The 24,535-nt window shown below is 37.4% G+C and overlaps 1 protein-coding gene across 1 annotated transcript in view; it reads left to right on the forward strand.

The window, feature by feature from the left end:
- The window catches only part of HSD17B12 (hydroxysteroid 17-beta dehydrogenase 12), a 175,924-nt gene that overhangs the window by 110,188 nt on the left and 41,201 nt on the right, over positions 1-24,535 (forward strand). Inside the window, exon 4 of the mRNA XM_003808211.5 lies at positions 7,848-7,955. Coding sequence (XP_003808259.1) covers positions 7,848-7,955 — 108 coding nt within the window. The remainder of the gene's footprint in view (positions 1-7,847; positions 7,956-24,535) is intronic.

Genomic DNA, 24,535 nt, shown 5'->3' on the forward strand with positions numbered 1-24,535 from the left:
CCCCCCGTGTCTGCAGGGGATATGCCACAAGATCCCCAGTGAATACTTGAAACTGTGGATAGTGCTGAACCCTATATACCTATATGTGCTCTTTTTCTGATCTGATAACCAAGAGAGATACTAAGTGACTAAAGAGTGGGTGGTGTGTACAGCATGGATATGCTGGACAAAGGTATGATTCACACTGAGAGCAGGACAGTGCAAGATTTCATCATGCTAATTAGAATGGCGTGCAATTTAAAACTTATGAATTATTATGGGCCAGGCACAGTGGCTTACGCCTGTAATCCCAGCACTTTGGGAGGCTGAGGCAGGCGGATCACCTGAGGTCAGGAGTTTGAGACCAGCCTGGCCAACATGGTGAAACCCCATCTCTAATTAAAAAATACAAAAATTAACAGGGCATGGTAGTGGGTGCCTGTAATCCCAGCTACTCGGAAGGCTGAGGCAGGAGAATCGCTTGAACCCAGGAGGTGGAGGTTGCAGTGAGCCAACAAAAGCGGAACTCCATCTCAAAAAAACAAAAAACAAAATAAAAAAAACTGTGTAGGGTGGGTATTATTTTTTGTGGTTTTCTAGGCTAAGAAATGGTATTCTTGAAAGTTCAAAGGCTTGAGTGAAGGGCCTTAGGCCAGCAACCAGTTGAGTTGGCACTCAAGTGCAGGGCTTCTAACTGCATCCCAGGCTCTTCCAGTGAACCCTGCTTTCATACTGCTAGCGTAGCATCTTGGAATCTTAAGTGTAGTAATCTTAAGAATGATGTTTTGGGCCGGGAGCAGTGGCTCATGCCTGTAATCCTAGCACTTTGGGAGGTCAAGGCAGGCGGATCACCTGAGGTCAGGAGTTTGAGACCAGCCTGGCCAACATGGCAAAACCCTGTCTCTACTAAAAATACAAAACTTAGCTGGGCGTGGTGGTGGGTGCCTGTAATCCCAGCTACTTGGGAGGCTGAGGCAAGAGAATCGCTTGAACCTGGCAGGCAAAGGTTGCAGTGAGCCGAGATCACGCTACTGCACTCCAGTCTGGGTGACAGAGTGAGACTCTGTCTCAAAAAAAAAAAAAAAAAGAAGAAGAAGAAGAAGAGGAATATTTTGCCTTTTTCTCCCCTCAAAAAACAAAATTCAGGTACTTCTGTTGACCTTTTGTTTACCAAGTGCAGAAAAATCAACATTGTTATATGAAAATTTCTTCAAGAGTGGTTTGTACAAGAGTCTACAATTCCTGGACCAACTGTAGAACCCAGAACTTTCAAAAGGATGGAGTCTATTCACGTCCTATCAATAGAACAGATTCACGCAGCATAAGGTTTTTATTTATTGCAAGTGGTTGTTCTAGTTAAAGAGGCTATAATGAAAAAAATATAATAACCTTGGCTTAAAATAAAGAAATGCTTGGTTTGAGATAGAATCCTGATGAGCTATGATTAATTTTTTGGAAAATGGGTCTCTTCATATGAGATTAAAATTGTCATGAATATTTTTCCAAGGGCAACATAAAAAAGGAAATAGACCATTATTTGTGTAGCATCTCTGCTCATTGTAATTAAATGGGCCTTTAGAAATGGAGTCAGATCAATTATTCCCTTCTAGTACACAATCACCTTTTCCAAAGTCATGTAAGGCAGGCTTTCTTTGTTGGGGGATGTCTCACCCCAAGGGATAGTAGGGATGTAAGGATACGGTAAGGCCTAGGAGTTGCGGGGGGGAAAGAAGACAGGAAAAGAAGGGAAGTGGAGAGAAATTGGTTAGGGGACTTTGTTTTTCTTTTCCCCTTAAAATTAGAGAAAGTACAAAAGACTTGTCTTGCATCTTTTAAATCTCTAAATACTGTAAAACATAATTTTAGTGAAAATGGAGAGATTTTTTAAAAAACGTGCGAGACATTTTTATGGTTACAAACTGAATTTTATGAATTTATTTTTAAGATGCTAAAATTGGTACGCATTGAATATAGTGCTGTTTCTCTAAGAGTCTCCTCTCCCCAACTCATTATCTTTTCCAAGACTGGAATAAGGGAGATTGGTACATGACTAAAATATCCTCAACCTTCATATATGTGCCCCTGAGCCAAGCTTAGAGTACTTTATTCATGAGATGGGATGGTTTCTAAGGTTTCTTGTAACTCTAAAATGTTTGAATTTATATGAGAATGATAGTCCAGACCCGTGTATGACAGATGGAGGAACTGAATTGTCTCTCAATGTAACCTTTTTTTTTTTTTTTTTTTTTTTGAGAGCTGGAGTCTTGCTATGTTGTCCTGGCTGGTCTCAAACTGCAGGGCTCAAGTGATCCTCTTGCTTCAGCCTCCAGAGTAGGTGGTACTACAGGCGTGCACCACCACACCCCACTCTAGCTTATATTTTAATATGCCTAATGTTCTGTCTTATACATACATTTCTTACCAGCATGTAAGAAATGTAATTTCTATAGGGAGGAATTCAAGAAGTATTGAGAAGATGATTTTAATAAATCAGCTGTGTTGGCCTAGTTTTATTTACTCATTTAACAAACATTGAGCAGAATGACCTCTGCTTTATGCCAGACATGGTGCTAGCTGCAGGGAATACAAATATGACAAATAATGCTCCCTGTTTAAGAAACAGACTCTTTGCTTAATATATTAAGTGCCTCGTAGGGTTATATAGAAGGTTTCTAGGAGCACAGCAGAGAGTGGAAGTAGCTTTACCTTGGAGGAAATAGGAATAGTGAAAAATATGTCCACGGATGCAGTAACATGACTTGAATCTTAAAGAATCTTATAATAATGTTATAATATGGAAAAAGTGAGGAAGGGTGATATGACAGAAATTTCATAATGGGTAGTACCTAAAACTTACAGGGGAAGGCAGGCTGTTTATTTGGAGCAGATGTGGGGACAAAGGAGAGTCAACATATATATTTTGGTTTTATTAATAGAAAAAACACAAATAACACACAAGTTTGTGTAAATTAGACTTCTTTTGTAACATTCTCAGACTTAATATCCCCAGCCACCTAGGGGAAAAACTTGAGGAAAGTCCTTCTAAAATCTATAAAATTATTTTTATAGAAAGAGAAATTTAAAAGGAAATGCCAATTTGTTGAGCAAAATGAAAATGATGATGGCCAGAGCTGGAAGTATGGTAAACATAAAGCCATTCTGAATATATTTATCACCTTTCTTGGCTTGCACCTAAAAATGTGTGAGTTTTAATATTGAGAGGTGTTTCAGCAGCCTCTTGAGACTATTTGAGGGTTCAGTTCCTTTTCTGTCAATTCCAGACTTGACCTTGAATGAATTCTGAATACTCTGTGTCGTAAACAGCAGTGTGACTGTAGGAGTGGGGCATGTGCTCTTGCAGGTGATGGAATGGCTTGAGGCCAGTGAGGATATTCATTATTCTATAGCACTATCGTTATAAATAATATTTGCTTTCTGCTTTTCCACAATTGTAGTTATCTGGTTTTCAATGGAGCAGTAGATAGAAAGGGAGTGAATAGTATCAGTGTAGCTTAGCTTCATTCTCCACTTTTTATGCCAGAGTTGCATTTCTGCCTCCATTTCTAGTTAGTTGACTGCCTCGAGCAGTTCATACCAGTTTTTTTCTTCTTGGTGTTTGGTCTTAGCCACTAGGCTGAGAGGCAGTTGGCCAAGACCATCTGATAATTATTTTCATCTGAAAATAAAGTTGGGATGGGTCATGACTATATGTAACCACAACTGTAAGTAGTGGGATGCTAGCTCATACAATTTCAGATACCGACTGATTTGTCAATAGGCATCAATAGTATTGAGTATCTGTATATATCATGGAATTCTTTAAGTCTTTAAGAATTTACAACCACAAGATTTTACTGTGAGATATTTAAACAAAACATTTGAATAAATGGAGAGCCCGGAGGGAATGCCACATTGTCATTCTTTAATTGAAATGTTTAATGTAATCCCAATCAAAACTGAGACTAAACAGGTGAGGATAAGCAATAAGTTTTTAAAAAAGAAGAACAAAGTAGACTTGCACTACTGGAAATGTTGAAACCCATTTTAGATGTAGCATAACTAAAACTAGGGCATTGTGAAAGAACAGAAAAATAAGATAATAAACAGACTATACTTCTGGAATCAGAATCTTGTAGGGACAAGCTGTCCAATCACTTTAAACATTCACCGGGATCAGCCATTGGATGAGGATGCTACGGAAAGAGCGTGATCTTGGACAAGGCAACTCTGCAGCTGAGGCTGACACCCAAAAGCTGTCTGCTGGTGATACTCCCACAATTAGGGCAACATGAGTTTCACTGAAGGGGTAATTGTGTGGCTCATATCATATTCATTGCAACCTCCAAATCCAATTGTTTGTGCATCTTTATCCTACACACTTGTGGGATATTGATTTTAACTTATTTCAACTCCTACTCTGGAAAAAAGAGAGAGGCTGTGTCATTTCTTAGACCTTTGTAATGAGGCAAGGATCAGAGTCCCAGAAGAAGTACTACTCCAAAAACTTTGGTAAAGTGCTTATTCTTCCCTAGCAGTAGGCTGTTGCTGAGTTGTAGACTGGTGGTTTTATGAAAAAAAACAGGTTGGGGAGGTGTGAAGGTGGAAATGAGGGCTGTGTTATGTATATCTGGTATCTACTTCTGTTCCAGGTGCTTAATTCACCCTCATACTGATGTTTAAAGTTAGAGGATTCTTGTCCATTTGTCTTGTCTTCTGTTGGCAGGGTCACATGCAGGGTAATAGGCTATGGGAAGGGGGAAGATGCCTAGATTTACTTCTAGGCTGGTCTCCAAGCCCCAAGTTCAAGCCTCCTGAGTAGCTGAGACTACAGGCACACACCATCGTTCTCAACTTTTCTTTTTTAACATAGGCTAGCTAGCTCCCACCTTAGCCTTCTAGACCCCTCCATTATAATTCTTATTCAATTGCCTTGGCCCAGAAAGAGACAGTTCCTGTCCTATTCTTATATATGCACATCTATTTTTGATTCACAGAACTCGATGGTGGAGGTGGAGGCAGTTGATGGAATTCTGAAAGTCCACCCAACCATGTCCCTGGTCAATAGCATGCATGTACCATATTCCTTGGAAAGGAAACGTGGTGGGAGTCTGCTGGATTCTTCTGGGGAAATTTTCTCTCTATAAAAGGGACATATCACAGAGACATACAATCTCTGCCTCCGAACATTGTTGTCTGCATGCGATGCATGGAATGGCAATGGCCCTCCAGGAAAGGAGCCAGCCTAAGGGAAAAGAGAGGAGGGTGGGAAAATCCCAGATCATTTGTGCCATTGTTGAGCAACTTAACAAAACAGAACCAAGTCCTTGTCTTCTTGAAGCTTAATTTGAGTCAAGACATATAGACAAGCATGTACATTATTAAAATACACTACCTAGTGTATTAGAAGGTGGTAAGTACAATGGGATAAAATAAAGCAGGGAAGGGCATGAGGAGTGCTGGGGGGGATGGTTGCATTTATTAAAGGGTGGGCAAGGCAGGCTTCTCTGAGAAGGTAACATTTGCTCAAGGACCCACCAGAGACAAGGGATGTGGAAGAGCATTCCAAACATAGGGAATGGTAAGTTTAAGTCCTGAGTGTACGTGGACAACATTCTGTATCTAAACAACTGCTAGGATCTCCTATGGCTAGAACTGAGGAGCAACGGGGAGAGTAGTTGGAGGTGAGTTCAGCCAATAAACTCACGCCGTTTATTAGGCTGTTGCCAAAGCCTTTTGGCTCTTACTCTGAGTGAGAGGGAAATCTCTGGAGGTTTGTGAAGAGGTGGGTATCATGGTCTGACCTACGTGAAATAGGAAAAGCCGGGAACGATGGTGTGTGCCTATAGTCCCAGCTACTAAGGAGGCTTAAGCCCAGGCTTGAGACCCCATCTCTTAAAAGAAAAAAAAAAAAATGGAAAGGCTCACAATAGAGGCAGTGAAGAAAAGTTGTTTTTTAAAAAAGGCAGTGGTCACTATATTAGTACATGATTCTGGGAAATCTAGGTATGAGTTCAGAAATTTTAATTAACCTGAAAAACTTGTACCAGAAGCCATTTGCTTATGCTAATGTGAATACAAAGAGCTTGCTTTGGTTCATTACTAAATAACATTCTTCGTGAAAATGTCATTGAATCTTTTTAGCAACATATCTATACAAAACTCTACAATGTAAGTATGTACATTCAGCAAATCCTGTGAGATGCAGAAGAGTGAATTTGGTTCAGGAGTTGTGAGTTGGCTTTTATTGATAGAAAATTTCCTGAATGTCAATACCTAATACTAGTATGGAAAAATAATTTGCTTTTCAAAATAAATAGATAAATTTACCTTATGTTATTCTTGAATGAAGTTTTTCATTTAATCAAAGGTATTTTTGAGCTTTTGTTTTGGGGCTTTTTTTTTCCCGTGTGGATCTGTGGCTATAATAAAGTCAGCATTCTTTATTTACTGGTGATAAGTTCTGTGAAATGTTAAAGTAGACATGTTGGACCAGCTATTGTGAAATTACAGCTCTGTCTCTAACTTCCCATTACATGAGCACACCTATAACTCATTTATATTAGCACAGTAAGTATACCTTTAACACCAAATAAGGTATTTTCTAGGTCAATTCTTCTTTTCAGTTTATTCATGGATTTCTACCTAGGGTCAGTACTTTTCATTAAGTCTAACTAAGAATCAGATCTCTCATGAACCAACTCTTTAGTTTTAGACAGAAATCCTTTTAGGTCAAGAATACATACCTCCTACGAGGATTAATCCTGCATGCTCTGTGATGAGCTGACATTGACTTTGACTGAAGAAAGATTTATTTTTGGAAGCAGGATTTTAAAATTAATTCTTTTGAATTCTCAGCAAGTTCTAAAGAATAAGCATTCCTAGCTCACTGGACTTGACTAAGTAAGCTGAGTGGAGATGGTTGAGGAGAGAAAGAGAATCTAGCCTTTATGGACTGCCGTCTGCGTACCATAGGTATCATGTGAGCCTCACATCATCATTTGGGTAGAATTATCTTCATTTTCACCAAAGGATGGTGAGGCTGAAAGAGGATGTGTGACTTGCTTAAAGTCATTTTGCAAATATATGTGGAAATGAAATTGATGCTCATGTCTGTGTGACCTCAGAGCCTGTGCTATCTCTTCACAGGGGCTGTCTATTGAAGGCAAAAGTAAATACTGTACATTAACTCAGATGAGTTTTGTTCCTCCAGGGTCTCATTTCTGAAGCTATTATTTTCATCAGCACTGTTTGGACCTTAATAGACTTGTGTAAAGTAGAATACTGAGTTGTTTCTTGTGTTACTTTATTCCTTTATTACTGTGCATTTTGTGTGGATTTTAAAATGTAGTGATTATTAACTATTAACCAAGCTCCCAAATTATAAGATCCCATTCATTTTATTTCCATTGTGATAAGATAGACTTTTTGTTTTAATGTATCACACTTTAAAATATTTTACAACATGAAGACTTCTTCCTGAAGTTACAAAGCACCAATTTACAATTAAAATCACAAAGCCAGTGATATTTAAAGAGTATATAACTTTATGATATGAATCATGTTTTATTATTTGTACCTAAGGGTCTAAAAGTAGTTTTCATTATTGATTTACAAAAGAAGAACTGATTAAGGAACATTCAGCCAGCTCTCTGTGACGACATTAGAATTTTTATTGCAGAACTAATGTGTTGACTCTATATCATCTCTTAGATGGTCTCATGATTGCTTAAAATTATCCTGGTGTAAATTTTGTATCAAATTGGGTGGGGAGAAACGTCTGAAAGGATAATGCTATCAAATGCCTTAATCTTCACTGCCATGTACTAATTTTCCCTGTCTCTCCCCGTTTGTGTTTTCTTTTTCCCTAGAAGAAAAATTCAAAGTGGAGACAAGAACCATTGCTGTTGACTTTGCATCAGAAGATATTTATGATAAAATTAAAACAGCCTTGGCTGGTCTTGAAATCGGCATCTTAGGTTTGTATTTTTGCCACATTTATAGGTTCTTCTTGTATTTATTATTTGACTTTATGACTTTGGATGTTAAGTGGTAAAATGACTAGTGAGAAAATTGTCTTATGAGTACGTAAGACATTATCAGTGAATAATATCACTAGGTGACATTAATATATACGTTTGAATCTGTGTTTTTAGTTCTATATTAACAACATACAATTTTGGTTATTTTCCTTGTTATTTCTCTTATTCTCTGTGTATATTTAGATATACAGTTGTCCCTGGGTATCTATGGGTATAGGTTCCAGGACCTCTGCATATGCTCAAGTTCCTAATATAAAATGCCTTAGTATTTGCGTATAGCTTATGCGCATCCTTCTGTATACTTTAAATCATCTCTAGATTACTTATAGTACCTAAAACAATGCCTACACATCACTTCATTTGTGCAGATTTAATGTGTAGACACACTGGTAAACTCAAGTTTTGGTTTTTGGAACTTTGTGGAATTTATCCCCCCAATATTTTTGATTCGTCTCTTTTCTCCCCAGTATTTTTGACCCGCCATTGGTTGAATCCATGAATGTGGAGCTCACAGATAATAGGACTGATGGTAGTTATATTGTAATAATCCTTTAAGGTGGATGGTGCTGACTCATTTACATACAGTTGAGGAAATGAAGGCTTAGAATAATTTATTCAGCCTTTTGTTCACTATTACCCCCCTGAGAAGACTTTAGAGATTTTTCCTAATCTAACTCTCATGAAATTTTAATACCACAAATACACTGTATAGATCCGATTATGTACTATATGTATATCTCTGCTTTATAAAAAAAAATACAAATGAGATTCCCACCCCACCCTGACCAAATTTCATCTACTCTGTGGAGCTCTGCCCCAGTTGAAAATGGATTGTTTAGAAGGGCACATAAAGATTGAGTGGTTCAGCTGGGGTTCAGTCTTGTATTTTTTTTTCTAAGTCTTATACCCCTTTTGTTACATCTCAGCTACCTTGCTCTTATTACCAGAAACAGATACTTTTATTTGGATAATCAGAATATTGAACTTTGTTATGGAAACAGTTCAGAAAATTGTATAGGAAAAAAAATGGGCTTTGTTAACTTTCCCACCGCTCTTTGAGAGTCGTTTCTAGAAAGAAACAGGGCATCTAGTTCCAAAAAAAACTAAACTTCCTCATTAAATCTGTTTATCCCACTGCCAAAATTGGTGGGAACCAACTAATTGTCATTGTTTGTTTAGTTGGGCTATAAAAGTTGGATAAATTAAGATAATTTTTAAAAACATTTTCTAACATTTCTTTAGTCGTAAAGACCCCACTTCCCTTTCTCATCCTATAAAAGAATGGTCTTTTACATGATTTCCATAATAGATAAGACAGTTGTTAAAAATCAGTTAAACAGGTATAGCCCTGCATAGTACTGTTGCACCTGGCTTTCACATGCTATCCTTTCCCAGCTACTGCCTGGTCCATATCACACATCACCATGCCCCATATACCGACACCACTACTCCCTCACTTATAGGAAGACCAATAGGTAAAAATGAATGCAAACATAGGTCTGGTTTTTGCCTTTGTGTTTGCATGTTCTTAAATATATGTATTGCTGGGAGTCCTTCACAGTTTCCTCTTCCTTAGCCTAGATCTGAAATACATAAAGCACCACTGACATCTATTAAAAAATCTTGACTTCCTTCACCTAGATCTGGAATACATAAGTCACCACTGACATCTGTAAAAATCCAAATCAGCAATCATAACTTACAGTTAGTATGGAAGCTGTCATGGTTCATCTTAACCTCCTTTCAAACTAGAGATGGACTAGGGGATAAAGGCTAGCTTAGGCTGGAAGGGAGATTGAGAATCCCTAATGAAAAAAGACTGAGGGAGAAAATCTTACTGCTTCTCTTGAGCTTGTGCTCTTAGAGAATGACTTACTTTCAGAAATAGTTAAATTCATCACAGTTGTGTTTAGTTTTGCATAAACTTTAGTTGCTTTTCATGGAAACTATAGATGCTCTGGGACTATGGCATTGGCATTGGAAAATGTTGGGCATCATGTTGCTGCAGGGCTGGAGGATTGTACAAGGCACTCTTTAGCTGTTCTTTCCTGCCCCCTATATGGAAAGGCTTCAATATGATTTTAGGCGTGACAGATCTGTTAAGGATAAGCATACAGGACACATGTTCTCTAAATACTTTTTCCCCATTTCTAGAATCCTAGCACTTGTATCAATACATAAATACTGATATTTAGACATAAGGACTGATATTTTCCCAGGCCTCATACACTAATGAACCATTGTTTTGATAGCCTAGTTCCTTAGTAAGTTGCTGTGAGTTAACAATTTGTGCCCCTCCTCATTCATTCATTCATTCATTCATCAATCAGTGAACTAGAGATACAACAATGAACAAGAAAGCTATACTGGGCCGGGCGTGGTGGCTCACACCTGTAATCTGAGCACTTTGGGAGGCCAAGGCGAGAGGATCACCTGAGGTCAGGAGTTTGAGACCAGCCTGACTAACATGACGAAACCCCATCTCTACTAAAACTACAAAAATTAGCTGGGCAGGGTGGCACACACCTGTAGTCCCAGCTACTCAGGAGGCTGAGGCAGGAGAATCGCTTGAACCTGGGAGACAGAGGTTGCAGTGAGCCGAGATTGCACCATTACACTCCAGCCTGGGTGACAAAGTGAGACTCTGTCTCAAAAAGAAAAAAAAAAGAGCTATACTGCATTATTTATGTAGTATAATGTTCTAATAGGAAATATAACACGAAACAAAATAATTATCTATGGGATAAGTGTTTTGAGTAGGGAAGGACAGGGTGTAATATGAGTATGTGGGGGACAGGGGAGTTGATACAGGGAGAAATAATGGTAACTTGTCCTAGCCAGTGGGGTAGGAAAAAGGAGGATTCCAGAAACATTTATAAAGGAAGTAGACGAAGCAAGACTTTGTAAGAGATTCCAAGTGGGAAGACAGAGAAGAGAGAATTTATGGATGACTTTCAGGTTCTGGCTTGAACATCTGCATTAACACTGCATTTGCTGAAATGGAGAATCCTTGAGGAGGAGCCTTTTGGGGAGTGACGATCATTTAAAACTAGAAATCTGGGGCTCCTCTAAGATGTCTAAGTTGACTTGTTTAGTTGATAGTTGGAGATATATATATATATATGTATATGTATGTATGTATATGTGTATATATATCTAGATTTCAGTAGAGCTCTGTCCTACAGATATAGTTTGGAGATTAGTCATCTATGAGTAGTAATTGCACTGAAGCAGTGGGCCTGGAGATCATCCAAGGAGAATGGAGAGAATGTAAAGAGAAAACTGAAGAAAGAGCTCTTTTGAGTTCCCTTCCTTCTTGTCAACGGCTGCCTGGAATAGATAGCATGAAGTGGGGCATAGTTTTCTGCATGAACTCAGTACTGTTCAATAGAAATGTAACACAAGCCACAGTAATTTTAGCTTTTCTAATAGCCACATTTTTTTAAAGTAAAAAGAAACAGATGAAGTTAATTTTTTTTTTTTTTTTTTGAGACAGAGTCTCACTCTGTCACCCAGGCTGGAGTGCAGTGGCGCAATCTCTGCTCACTGCAAGCTCCATCTCCCAGGTTCACACCATTCTCCTGCGTCAGCCTCCTGAGTAGCTGGGACTACAGGCGGCTGCCACCATGCCTGGCTAATTTTTTGTATTTTTTAGCAGAGTTGGGGTTTCACCGTGTTAGCCAGGATGGTCTCAATCTCCTGACCTCATGATCTGCCCACCTCGGCCTCCCAAAGTGCTGGGATTACAGGAGTGAGCCACCACGCCCAGCCCAGATGAAGTTAATTTTAATGTATTTTATTTTAGCCTAGTATATCTAAAATATTATTAATATTTCAATATATAATAAATACAAAAAAATTTAAAAATATTTTGCATTCTTTTTTAATACTAAGTCTTTGAAATCTAGTATATATTTTCCACTTAATAGCATATCTCAATTCAGACTAGCCACACTTTCAGTGCTTAGTAGCTACATGTGGCCAGTGGTTACTGTATTTGATATCTCAACTCTAGTTCACCTTGGCCATCTCTCAACCTCAGTTTGTATGAGGGAATTATGAGTATAATTTATTGATTTGTCTTAGCTTTTAAGCAGTGGTTCTCAACCAAGGACAATTTTGCAGTGTATGGCAATGTTCTGAAACATTTCTGATTGTCCTTCTTAGCTAGGGGAGGGTAGTTCTACTGTCCCCTAGTGGGCAAAGCTCAAGGATGCTACTAAACATTCTATAATGTGTATAGGACAGCCTTCCACAGCAAAGAATGATCCGTCCAAAATGTCAGTAGTGCTGAGGTTGATAAACCCTGCTTTAAAATTATGCTGTCCTTAAACAGTTCAGATAGTCACACAACTTTGATTTTGATTTCTAGTTGGTTGCAAATCAATAATAAAAATCATTATAGCTAATGTTTACATAATCCTTTAAAGTGTATAGCTGAACTTTTGCATACATTATCTCATTAGCTGAGCTGTAAGTTTAGTTTTCTTCCTACTCTACCACAAATATCTCCTTAATCATAAGATTTATGTAATTATTATTGACATTTATTAGCACATATTTTACACTTGGATTGTAATTTTAATTTCTCAAGATTTTTGATGGAACTATTAAAATACTTCTGTGAGTTAAATTTTATTACTAGGTCATATTTCAACTCCATTCTTATGGTTCCTTCACTAGTATGGGTATAACCCTCTAGAACTTGTTGTGGGGAGGTCTGATGTGTATATGTTTTCTTTCTTTTATGATTACCTGAATTTATAGCTCCATCAACTTTCTTCTCTCCCGCATCCCCATCCAGATCCCACATACTCTCACCTCTGTCTAGTAAGGGCAAAATAATTTAGTCTCTTTCCTCTGCTTATGCAATTCTCACTTTTATAACATTCTCTAAAATATTCTATGTATAGACTGATTTCTAGTAAGACCTAGGAATCCATATTAAGTCATAGGAAGGAATTTTTTTCTACCAAGTTTTAATGAAACTAGTAAGGATAATAAGAAAAATAAATCACCAGGGTACACCCCATTTGTTTGAAGTGTTAAGCACCAAACAGTCAGTGCTTAATAAAGAAAATTAATATTTTCAGAATTACAAAGGAAAATGCTAAAGCCCTTAGTCATGAAAGAAACATTAAGTTTTCAGTAAGATAAGTGGAAAGGAAACAGCCATGAATTGTGAAAATTTATCCTGAAAGGTCACCATAACTTGATGAGACTATAAATGCTTAAGGTTGAGAAGTTGGATTCTTAACTCCATTACGTAAAAAAAAACTAAGCATCTACTGTCTTCTTTCAGGCAAATGCCAAGAAATACAGATTTCAGAAAGCTTATAAAACTTTGGCTATTTAGAGAAAATGACATCCTTACTGCTTTGAATAAGCAAACAATTGGTTAACAAAGTGTGATTACTGTAATGCTTACTTGATTCCTTAGGAGAGACTCTCATGTGTGCTCCAGATTGGTTTGGAGGACTTTGCACAATACATCTCAGGGAGGCGTAATTTACCAAGGCCAAAAGAGTAGGCTTGGCTTTTAAGTATGCCACAGACAATACTTTTTTCAAATTCTACTACTATGACTTTTTTAACTTTGTGAGATTCTGTATTATAGAAGGAGAAAGAAAGGTCCTTTTGGAAAAAATATACTTAGTTTGTGATTCATTTAAAAAATCAACCATAGCTTTATTTAAGCTTTTATTGCATTCTAGACAAGAATTTCCCCGTGCCAGATGCTCTCAAGGCCTTCTCTGTCCATAGTGTTGATGGCGTATACAAGTTGTAGCATCCTCAGCTGGTACAAGGTGACCTGTGTTGCCCTACTGGCTTAGTGCATTCAGGACTTTAGTCATCCATCGACTTTTTTGATTCTTTCCATACGCATTGCTAATAATTTTAAGAAGCCTCATTTTAACAACAACAAAATGTGTAGATAATAGAGGTCAGTTGATTGCAAAGAATCACTGATTGCCAAAGCTGGAATAGAACTTATTATTCTCTTTTCTTCCTGTGCCCTTTATAAGTGAACACTTGCTCCACTAATGTTCTTGGTGAATTATTTTTTAATTGGTGTCCTTCCTTTTTCAGCTGAATGCAAACTCTTTGTTATCCTTGCCTGTGCCACCACTTTCCTCATTAAACCTTATGGATTTGGGGAAGCAATTGTGTTGCATTTTTCTCCCAAAAACCTAGTGTTTCCCAGAAGGTTCTAGGATAGAGAATAGTTGAATATAAATATTTTATTTACAAAACTAAAAGATAGTTTGAGCAAAGATACCCATCAGAGTTAAGATCAGAGTAACTCTCTCTCTGTGTATACTTACATTTTCAAAGTTTCTTAACAAAAGACCCAAGAGTATTATTAGCTACTTGGGGAAAGGACTAGTTAGCTTCCAAATGGCAAACTCCTAGTTAATTGGTTTGGGATCCAGAGATGGCTTCCTTATAATTCAGTCCCCAGAGAAGCAAAGGAAGAGCAATAGATGTAGGCCTAGGAGAGAGAACCAAGGCACTACAGGAACAGTGCTGAGGAAAACTTTTCTAGGATTGCTTGGAAGGAAGGAAAATGGAGCATACTAGGAGTTTATGCAGCTTCCTGGTCCCTGTTGATTAAGGAAGTCACAAATAAAAGAGTCTTATTTCTTCAGAGGCTTTAGAAATACATAATGCTACAGATTCTCTTCTTGCTGTTCTCAATGTTATAAATAGTTTTAAGTTGCTCTCCTTTGAAGTGTAAATACCTCTAAAGGGCTAATGGCACCTGTTATTTAATTCTTATTGGAACTAGTATATTCAGTTTATTCCTTGTCTACTTCTTGCTGGGTCAGTTGGCTATTTTAGTTAGTGAAAGACATGGAAAAGTCATTTTAAAATGGAGAACAATAGTCTTAAAAAAGGAAACTATGTGGTAGGTTGATAATCAGTGGGGTGCAGAGATGGAGACACGCAGAAGGACAAAATAAAATTATGTTGAGAGAGCACCAAAGGTAAACTTAATGTAGTTAGAATTATTATCCCCTACCCCCGCTTTTTCTCTGTAGCCCAGTATATGAGGATCAGGCTTAAGAAAGAGCAGAGGCTATTATTCTAGGTATATAGGAAAGGGTTATAAGAGGATCATGGGATGATTGTTTGGGGAAAGGGCAGGATATAACTTTTGTGCTTTCTAAGGGTATAAAACACTTCCAAAGCTTCCCTTTTGTAATACTGCAATCACGTTTTGTTGCTAACCACCCAGAGTTACTGCAGACTCCACAGGTTCAGGAACACAGCCCCCAACAAAACTGCCCTCAGTTCACATGCTAGTTGCAAGTTTGGAGATCTTCAGACCATCTACACTTTTGACTAACTGGCTACAAATTCATGGGTTCGTATGACACCCTCGGGTTCAATAATTAGCTAGAGCGATTCATGGAACTCAGAAAAGCACTATACTCATGATCTTGTAGTTTTATTATGATGGATAAAAGTCAGGATTAGTCAAATGAAGAGACACCATAGGGCAAGGTCTGCGGGGGATCCCCAACACAGAGGTTCTAAGCCCTGTCCTGGTGGAGTCAGGACACCTTACCTTCCAGGCGCATCCTTGTGTTCATCCACAAGGAAGCTCTACCAGGCTTCAGTTTCCAGAGTTTTTATTGGGGGTTTCATTACCCAAGTAGGCATGATTGATGGAATCATTGGCCATGTGGTTTAACTTGATCTCCAATCCTCCTCTCTTTTGTTTAGGTTGGGCTGGCTTAAAGCCCCAGCCCTCTAGTCACAGAGTTGGTCTTTCTGGTGTCCAACCCCCATCCTGGGTCATCTTGATTCCACTACTGAGTATATATCAAAAACGAAGAAACTCAATATATTGAAGAGATACCTGCACTCTATGTTTATCGCAGCACTATTCACAGTAGCCAAAATATGGAATCAGCCTAACAGTCTATCAGCAGATGAATGGATAAAGAAAATATAGTATAGGTACACAATAGAATATTATTCAGCCATTAAAAAAAAACCTGGAAATCTTGTCATTTGCAGCAATATGGATGGAACTGGAGGTTATTATGTTAACTGAAATAAACCAAGCCCAGAAAGGCAAATATCACATGTTCTCACTCATGTGTGAGCTTAAAAAGTAGATCTCATGAAGATAGAGAGTAGATTGGTGGTTACCAAAGGCTAGGAATGGTGGGATGGGAATAAAGAGAGGTTTATTAATGGGTACAAATGTATAATTAGATGGAAGAAATAAGAGCTGGGTTAGATCATTTGGATGACTATAATCAATTGTATATTTCAAAATAGCTAGAAGAGAATAATTCAAATGTTCCTAGCGAAAGAAAAGATAAAGATTTAAGGTTATAAGTATCCCAGTTACCCTGATTTGATTATATGAATGTACCAAATTATCACGTGTACCCTGAAAACTTGTACATTTAATATGTATCAGTTTTAAAAATAAAAACACAGATGTGATCCAAGGGCCTGCCATGAATAAGAAAGACGCTGTTATCACTGTTATCAGGAAATTCCAGTGGTTTAGAACCTCCATCCTATTAACAAAGATCAGACAAAATGTTAACTGTACAGTACCTTTTCTTTCCTTTTTTTTGATTGATTCATTCAATCAACCGTATACTAATTCATTAAACAAGTAAAATTCCAGAGCTATAACAGTAGACAAAACAGACACTGTTTCTGCTTTTCTGGAAGATAGCCATCGAACAAGTAGTGGGAACGTGTTGCATGTACTGAAGGAGAATGTTACTGGGAAAGCTAAGGGTGTCACAGATAGTATCCCTGAGAAAGTCATTTAAGTGGAAACCTGAAGGCTGAATAATACTGGGAGAATAGACATGGGAAGGGTTTCCAGGTGGAGGAAACGGCATGTACAAAAGGCCTGAAGTGAATGTTCTTAGTGTGTCAGTAGAACTGACAAAAGCCCTGTGAATCTGGAGCAAGGGTTTCAAAGGGGACAGTAGCAAAAGATGATTCTGGAGATTAAGCAGACCCAGATCATGAAAGTCTGAGAAAACCAAGACAATAAGTTTAGACTTCATTGGAAGTACAATGGGAAACCATTTTAGAATTGTAAGTGTGACTTGACAACATATTAGAATTTTAGAGAGATCTTTCTGACTCCCACATAGAAGAAGACAATAATTGATAGGAGGAGGCCAGTAAGACTATTTCAGAAGTGAGACATAAGATGATGAATGTTTACATTAGGAGGATAGCAGAAGTGAACTGACAAAGAGAGGTGTTTAGGAAATAAAAATAGGACCAATTTCTGATGAGGGTCCTCATCGGAGGTCTTGAGTAAAGAAGAAGAAGAATGGTTTTGTGTTTTTTAAGTCATTATTGCCAACATGCATTGAGCACTCTTTCGTGCCAGCCACCATGCTAATGAATTTCATTTAATCCTCTACAACCCTATAAGGTAGATATTGATATTTCTATGCCCATTTTACAGACAAGAAACAGTTACAGAGTTAGACATCATCCAGAATTAGATGACTAGCAGTTAGCAACTTCTAGGTTCTGACATGAGCAACAGGGTACCATTTCCCCAAGACAAGAAACCCTGGATCAGGAGCAAAGTCTGTTGAGAAAAATGATGATTTCACTTTGGGATATGTTAAGCTTAAGAGGGTGGTGAGAAAGCCACGTAGGAATTCAAGTAGTTGGGTCGCTGGGCACACATGCCCTTCCTTGCTAGAAGGGAACCTTCTTTGTGTTAAATGTTGAAGAAGCCTGGTGTAGACAATCATGGCAAACAGAATAGGTGCATGGGTTTTTTTTTTTTTTAATGTGCTAGGAGACTCATCAGGAACATTATCAGACTAAGTATAGTGCCTTGTAGTTCCATTAGGTATGTTGGCTGAGATTGGATTTGTAAAGTGAGCATAGGACTTCTAGAATTCATATTTATTTCTGTTTACTTGAAAACCACTCACTAATGGTATTAATTAAAGCAGAACCTTTTACTTAAAACTGGGTAATTAGCTCTGTTATTTCAGAAATGTAAATAGAACTGTAAGTCATGAAATTGGTGAATGTTCTTCCCACCAGCTAACATTTAACTACCAACCTCATGTCATCTTTCTTCATTCCCTCTTCCAATTTTATGTATAGCAAATCTTACCTAGTTTTGTAATGAAGATCACGTAGCAATTTATAATTAAACAGTGGAAGTGAAATGTTCTATTGTGTTGCTTCTGATTCAGTCTTAATTTTTCAATTTCTGATTAAAGCACTGCAAATTTAAAGTCTTGTAAACTCTCTTTTATTTGGAAATTGCTACTCACAAATGTATGAAAACTGTAAAGTTTGCAAAATGTTTTACATGGTGTTCCAAATATCATCTGTCAGAGTATGAACATGTGCTAGCTAAAGCAATATGTTAAATAAGGCAAAGATGGAATTTACTTTGCATCACTTTCCAAACTCTCTCTATAGGCTGTAAGAGTGGATCTAATTGAATGAAATAAAGAGGGTAGAGGAGCAATTAGGAGAAATTTAATCAGTATAAATAGCAGCAGCTCTGGTTAATGGATGTCCAGAGTCCACTCTCTCAGAAGGATCTCTCCACTTTGATTCTGGTCATACGTAATAAAAGTAGGGTACTTTGGGCTTGGGCACAAAACAGGAGTTTGATAAATTTTTGTTGAATAAATGACCATACAACAATAACAACTCTTCCTCTTCCATTTATTAACATATTACTACGTCCCAGGCATTGGGTTAAAGATTTTATGTATATGATCTCATTTAATTCTTAAATTACTATCCCCATTTTATGTCAAAGGACAATGAGGCAATCACTAGTTTCTTGTTAGGAGCTGGTAGTAGTGGAGCTGGGACTGAAACCTGGTTCTGTTAGGACTCTGGGGTCTGTACTCTTTTAGCTCAAAAATTTAAGACAGGAAGTTTCCCCCACTTTTGGTATATACACTGTTACTAAAGTATACATTTTAAAAATTCAGTTTATTTTGAAATATAGTGAGGTAGCAGCATTTTTTAAAATCTCTTTTTATTGGCCAGGCGTGATGGCTCACACCTGTAATCCCAGCACTTTGGGAGGCCAAGGCAGGCGGATCACCTGAGGTCAGGAGTTCAAGACCAGCCTGACCAACATGGAGAAACCCCGTCTCTATTAAAACTACAAAAAATTAGCCGGTCGTGGTGGCGCATGCCTGTAATCCCAGCTACTCAGTAGGCTGAGGCAGGAGAATCGCTTGAACCCAGGAGATGGATTGCAGTGAGCTGAGATCGAGCCATTGCACTCCAGCCTGGGCAACAAGAGCGAAATTCTGTCTCAAAATAAGTAAATAAATAAATAAGATGTCTTTTTATTAACTCTAAGTGCTGGAACTGGATTAGCATTTATAACCACAAATGTTAGTGAAATATAAACTTTTTCTCCTTTGATACAATGAGAAGGAAACAGGAGGGGTTACTTTGCATTATTTGATGTATGTCGGGAAGCCCGGCCATTAGGCAACATATTTTTAAACCACCTTAATTTCCTATATCTCTGATTAATCTGGAAAAAGAAACAGGTTGAAGGTGATCTGTAGGGGGTTACCCGTATCTGTTAGAATTGTTTGTTCAAATGGATTTTTAATTTCTAGTAATTTATTGTTGTTTGCTCCTCTCTCACGCCTAACCCAGATACCAAAAATCTAATTTTCTGATGACATCATTATATCTCTATAGCAGCTGGCTTTGAGAGAGGATTCTAAGTTCAGTGAGATCAGCAGCAAACGAACTTAGAAGAAACAGAAATCTTGTAAATATTCTTTTTTTTAAGAACATAAAATTTGGAAATGATTTTAAAGCAGTATAATTTAGAAATTATATATATATATATATATATATAAAATTCAGAATTATTCCGTGGATTTTCTGTGTCTTTAAAATGCAACACATAATGATATTAGTATTTTCTGAGGTTCTGGTTGGGGGCCGAGGAGAGCGTAGCTAAGCATGGCCTATGTCAGTTCTTCTCTGCAAGGATCAACTCTTAAGAGGATGGCTCCTCTGCCCTCCACCACCTTTTCTTTCCACTTCCTTTGGCATTATTCTTGGTCTGTTTTCACCTCTGTTCTCTGCCTGCCTCATCTCTTTTATTGAGCGCTTCCCAGTCTTAGACCTCTAGTCAGAAACCAATGGGAAAGATTTTGTTACTGTCCAGCACCCTACAGTGACTGGGATGGTGGTGGGAATTCCATGATGACATAGATATCTGTTGTTTCCTGAGAGACATCATGTGTTGTTACACAATAAAAAGGTTTTTTACTGAAAAAAATGTTTAAATCTGTCTCTAGTGCCTCACTTCAAGAATTCAAGAAAACTCACTAATAAACATGTTTAATGCTAATTTAAGATGCGACCATTTAGAAGGGATCTTCAACTATCTGAATAATGTTGGAGCAACATGTGCCATTGTTTGGTTTGGCGAATCCTATAATGAATCCTGTAATATGTAAAGATGGCATTGCGTGCACCCATTCTTAATGAGATTAAATTATAATGGGAGTATTTCCATCCTTCACTCCTACTCAAAGCCTGTTCTTTCTCTTCCTTTTGCAATTCCCTGAAAGCTTTCTGCCTGCTGTTAGGTTATTGCTGCCACCTGACGTCTCAAAATAAAATTGCTGTGGGTTTGCTTTTCCAAAAGATTCGCACTATTCTGCATTTTATGGAAATAACTATTTGAGAGCAACAGTTTTTTCTCTATACTCCTAAATAAGAGCATTCTGAAGTGATTACTTATGGTGGGGAGATTATGGGTATCATTCATTCCACAAGCAAAAGGTGGAACTAATAGTACAGGAGGGAATGTAGGAGTCCTAATCCCTAGAATAGGACAAATCGCCATTGTGACCTTGGTGTGTACTTCACCTCATAAAATTGGACTCAGTGCTCTTAACAGCCTTATTCCAGCTTTAACATTGTTTTATTGTGTGTACTTTTATTTATGAAAACATAGCCCTTCTCCATGATACTATTTACTTTTTTGGACTAAAGTTCTCAGTGTTGAACAGGTTTTCTCTCTTTTTTTAACAGATACATAATATTTCTACATATTTATAGGATACATGTGATATTTTATTACATGCATAGGATGTGTAATGATCATGTCAGGGTGGCTGAAGTATCTGTCACTTTGAGTATCATTTCTATGTGTTGGGAACATTAAAAGACCTCTCTTCTAGCCATTTTGAAATATACAATACATTGTTGTTAACTATAGTCACCCTACTCTGCTATTGAACATTAGAACTTATTCCTTCTATCTAACTATATGTACCCACTAACCATCCTCTCTTCATCCCTCACCCACCCACACACACCTGCCCCACCTTCTGGTATCTATTATTCTACTCTCTACCTCCGTGAGACCAACTTTTTTAGCTCCTACATATGAATGAGAACATGCAATATTTGGTCTTTCTGTGCCTGGCTTATCTCACTTAACACAGTGACCTCCAGTTCCATCCATGTTGCTATAAATTACAGGATTTTATTCTTTTCATGGCCAAATAGTATTTTATTGTGTATATATACTAAATTTTTCTTTATCTATTTATTTGTTGATGGACACTTAAGTCAATTCCTTATCTTTGCTATTGTGAATGATGCTGCAATAAACACGGGGGTGCAGGTATCTATTTGACATACTGATTTATTTTCCTTTGGATAAATACTAGTAGTGGGATTGTTGGATCATGTGATAGTTCTATTTTTAATATTTTGAGAAACCTCCATACTGTTTTCCACAGTGGCTATACTAATTTACATTCCCACCAACAGTGGATAAGAATTCTGCTTTCTCTGCATCCTTGCCAGCATCTGTTATTTTTTGGCTTTTTAATAACAGCTACTCTAACTGGGGTAAGATGATATCTCATTGTCATTTTGATTCAGATTTCTGTGATGATTGGTGATGAGCATTTTTTCATTTATCTGCTGGCCATTTGTATGTCTTCTTTTGAGAAATATCTATCCGTATCCTCAGCCCACTTTTTAATAAGTTTTCTTGTTTTTTAAACTATTCAGTTGTTTGAGTTCTTTGTATATTCTAGATATTAGTCTCTTGTCAGATGGATAGTTTGCAAATATATTCTTCCATTCAACAGGTAGTCTCTTCACTCTGTTGATTATTTCCTTTGCTGTGCAGATGCTTTTTGGTTGAATATGTTTTCTTATAGAACTATGTTAAATAGATGTTCACATTTTCATTGTGTGAATAAATAGCTTTGATAGCTTTCCTTTGCTCAATTATCAGAGACACAGCTGAAGACTCTCTATTGTTTGTTTTTGTTTTTGTTTGAGACAGAGTCTCCCTCTGTCACCCATGCTGGAGTGCAGTGGCGTGATCTCAGCTCACTGCAACCTTCGCCTCCTGGGTTCAAGCAATTCTCCTGCCTCAGCCTCCCGAGTAGCTGGGACTACAGGCACGTGCCATCGTGCCTGGCTAATTTTTTGTATTTTTAGTAGAGATGGTGTTTCACCGTGTTAGCCAGGATGGTCTAGATCTCCTGACCTCGTGATCCGCCCGCCTCAGTCTCCCAAAGTGCTGGGATTACAGGCGTGAGCCACCACGCCTGGCAACTCTCTATTGTTAATACAGTCATAACCAGAATAACACTTCTCTGCTTGCTTAGTTATTCAGGGACTTCCTTTGCTTAACTTTGTACTTATAGTGCATGTAAAGATTACAAAGTCAACTGTGCTGCTTGCAAAGTTCCTAGATTTTTTTTTTAAAAAATGAAATCTGGATTTTAAAAGATTTATAATTACACTGTTCAATTTTCCTTTGCATTTTGAAATATAGCATTAATATTCCCATAGGCTAGAGGGAAATCTGAAGAAAGTTTTCTTGATATGAAGAGTGAAGGGAGATAGTTCACTGTACTTCATGAAATTTTTTTTAATTCTGATGAATATTACAACTTGGCAAAGCCTTTCCTGGAAGATTCTGTTATCTTAAACTGATATAAAGAATATTTTGTTTATGTGCAATATTTTAACGATATTTTGGGTTTTGCTGTTTCTTTTAGTCATATTCTAAATTATTCATCCTTTGTAATTCTGTAGGTGGTTAAAGCAAAGTCAAGTGAACATAAAGCCTTACCTTCAACTAGTTTTGGCCTAATTGTTTACAGATCTTTTATAGAATTGACTCTTGGGATGCCTGGTGGGTGGAGAACCTATTGAATAAAATAAAAATGGATTTGGACCTGCTGTTATTAATTATGTTTAGATACTATCCCTATTCAGATGAGTATGAATCCTAATTAAATAAAGTTTGCTTTGTCATTGTCTTTTGCTTACATTTCTTCTGACAGGTTTCAGTGGTATTGTTGTAAAATCTTGCGACTTACAGCCTCAAGTGATTGGCTTATAATTAAATATAAAACCCTTACTGAGTTCCTTTGAACTATTAATTTTGTTAGACTATTGAAAAGTTATTATTACTAATATCAGGTTTATCTGGCATAATTCCTTATAAGCTGTAGCAGACTGATCATAATGTCATCATCTTCTTGCAACTGAAACTTCTATTTTTTAAATACTTCATAATTTTATTAAACATTGTTATGAGATGTTTGTTTATTATTCAGTTATTATGATTTTTTTTTTCTGAGTTGAATACTGGATAAAGGTGTATGAAGGTTTTAACATAGTGGTTAAAAGCCTAGTCTCTGAAGTCAAATTTCATGAGTTTGAATCCTGGCATACTTTGCTCTATCACCGGGCAATTTTTTTAACTGCTGTGAACTTCAGTTTCCTAATATGTAAGAGGAAAATAATAATAGGAACTACCTAATAGGGTTGTTGTGATGATTAAGTGTAGATAGGCAGATAGATAGATCATCTATCTCATGAGTTATTTATTTAGTTAAAATAAATTCTAAGATATTTTATTCATTGATTGATTCCTGCAAATGTTCTTTGTTCTGGGATTGTCTTTGTCTTTCCAGGGCTGGGGAAAACCACAGGATATTTGAGTATTAAAATCTTATATCTAAATATATATAGGTTTATTCATATCTTGTCAATTGTCTTGTAGCCCCAACTTTAAGTTAGGTGATTGGGAAGGTAAGGGGGTGTGGTATAAGGAAAATTAAGACATGACCTCAACTTTTGATAGATGGTTTATTGGAGACATTTAGTCTGACCCACTCCCTTGGCCACCAGAAAGAAGCCTTCCCTCACTTTCCAGTTGAAGTCAGGCTCTGCAGGAAAGGCTCCCATGGCACTCTGTTCTGTCATGAAATAATTGTTTGTTTCTTTCTTTTCCTACTAGATTGTATGCTCCGTGATACCAACATTTTTTCCCCACTTTTTAAAGTTCCTAGCACATGTCTTACTCAAAAGTGTATGGCACATATTTTTTGAGTTATTAAATGAGCTCTCATTCTGGAGCGGAACAAAATGCGATGCATACTGTACATGACTTATCCCAAATCACATGTTTTCTGAAAACTGTTATAACTAGAACTCAAGTTTCCAGT

Source organism: Pan paniscus, chromosome 9 (assembly GCF_029289425.2).
Source record: "Pan paniscus chromosome 9, NHGRI_mPanPan1-v2.0_pri, whole genome shotgun sequence".
NCBI classification, from domain to species: Eukaryota; Metazoa; Chordata; class Mammalia; order Primates; family Hominidae; genus Pan; species Pan paniscus.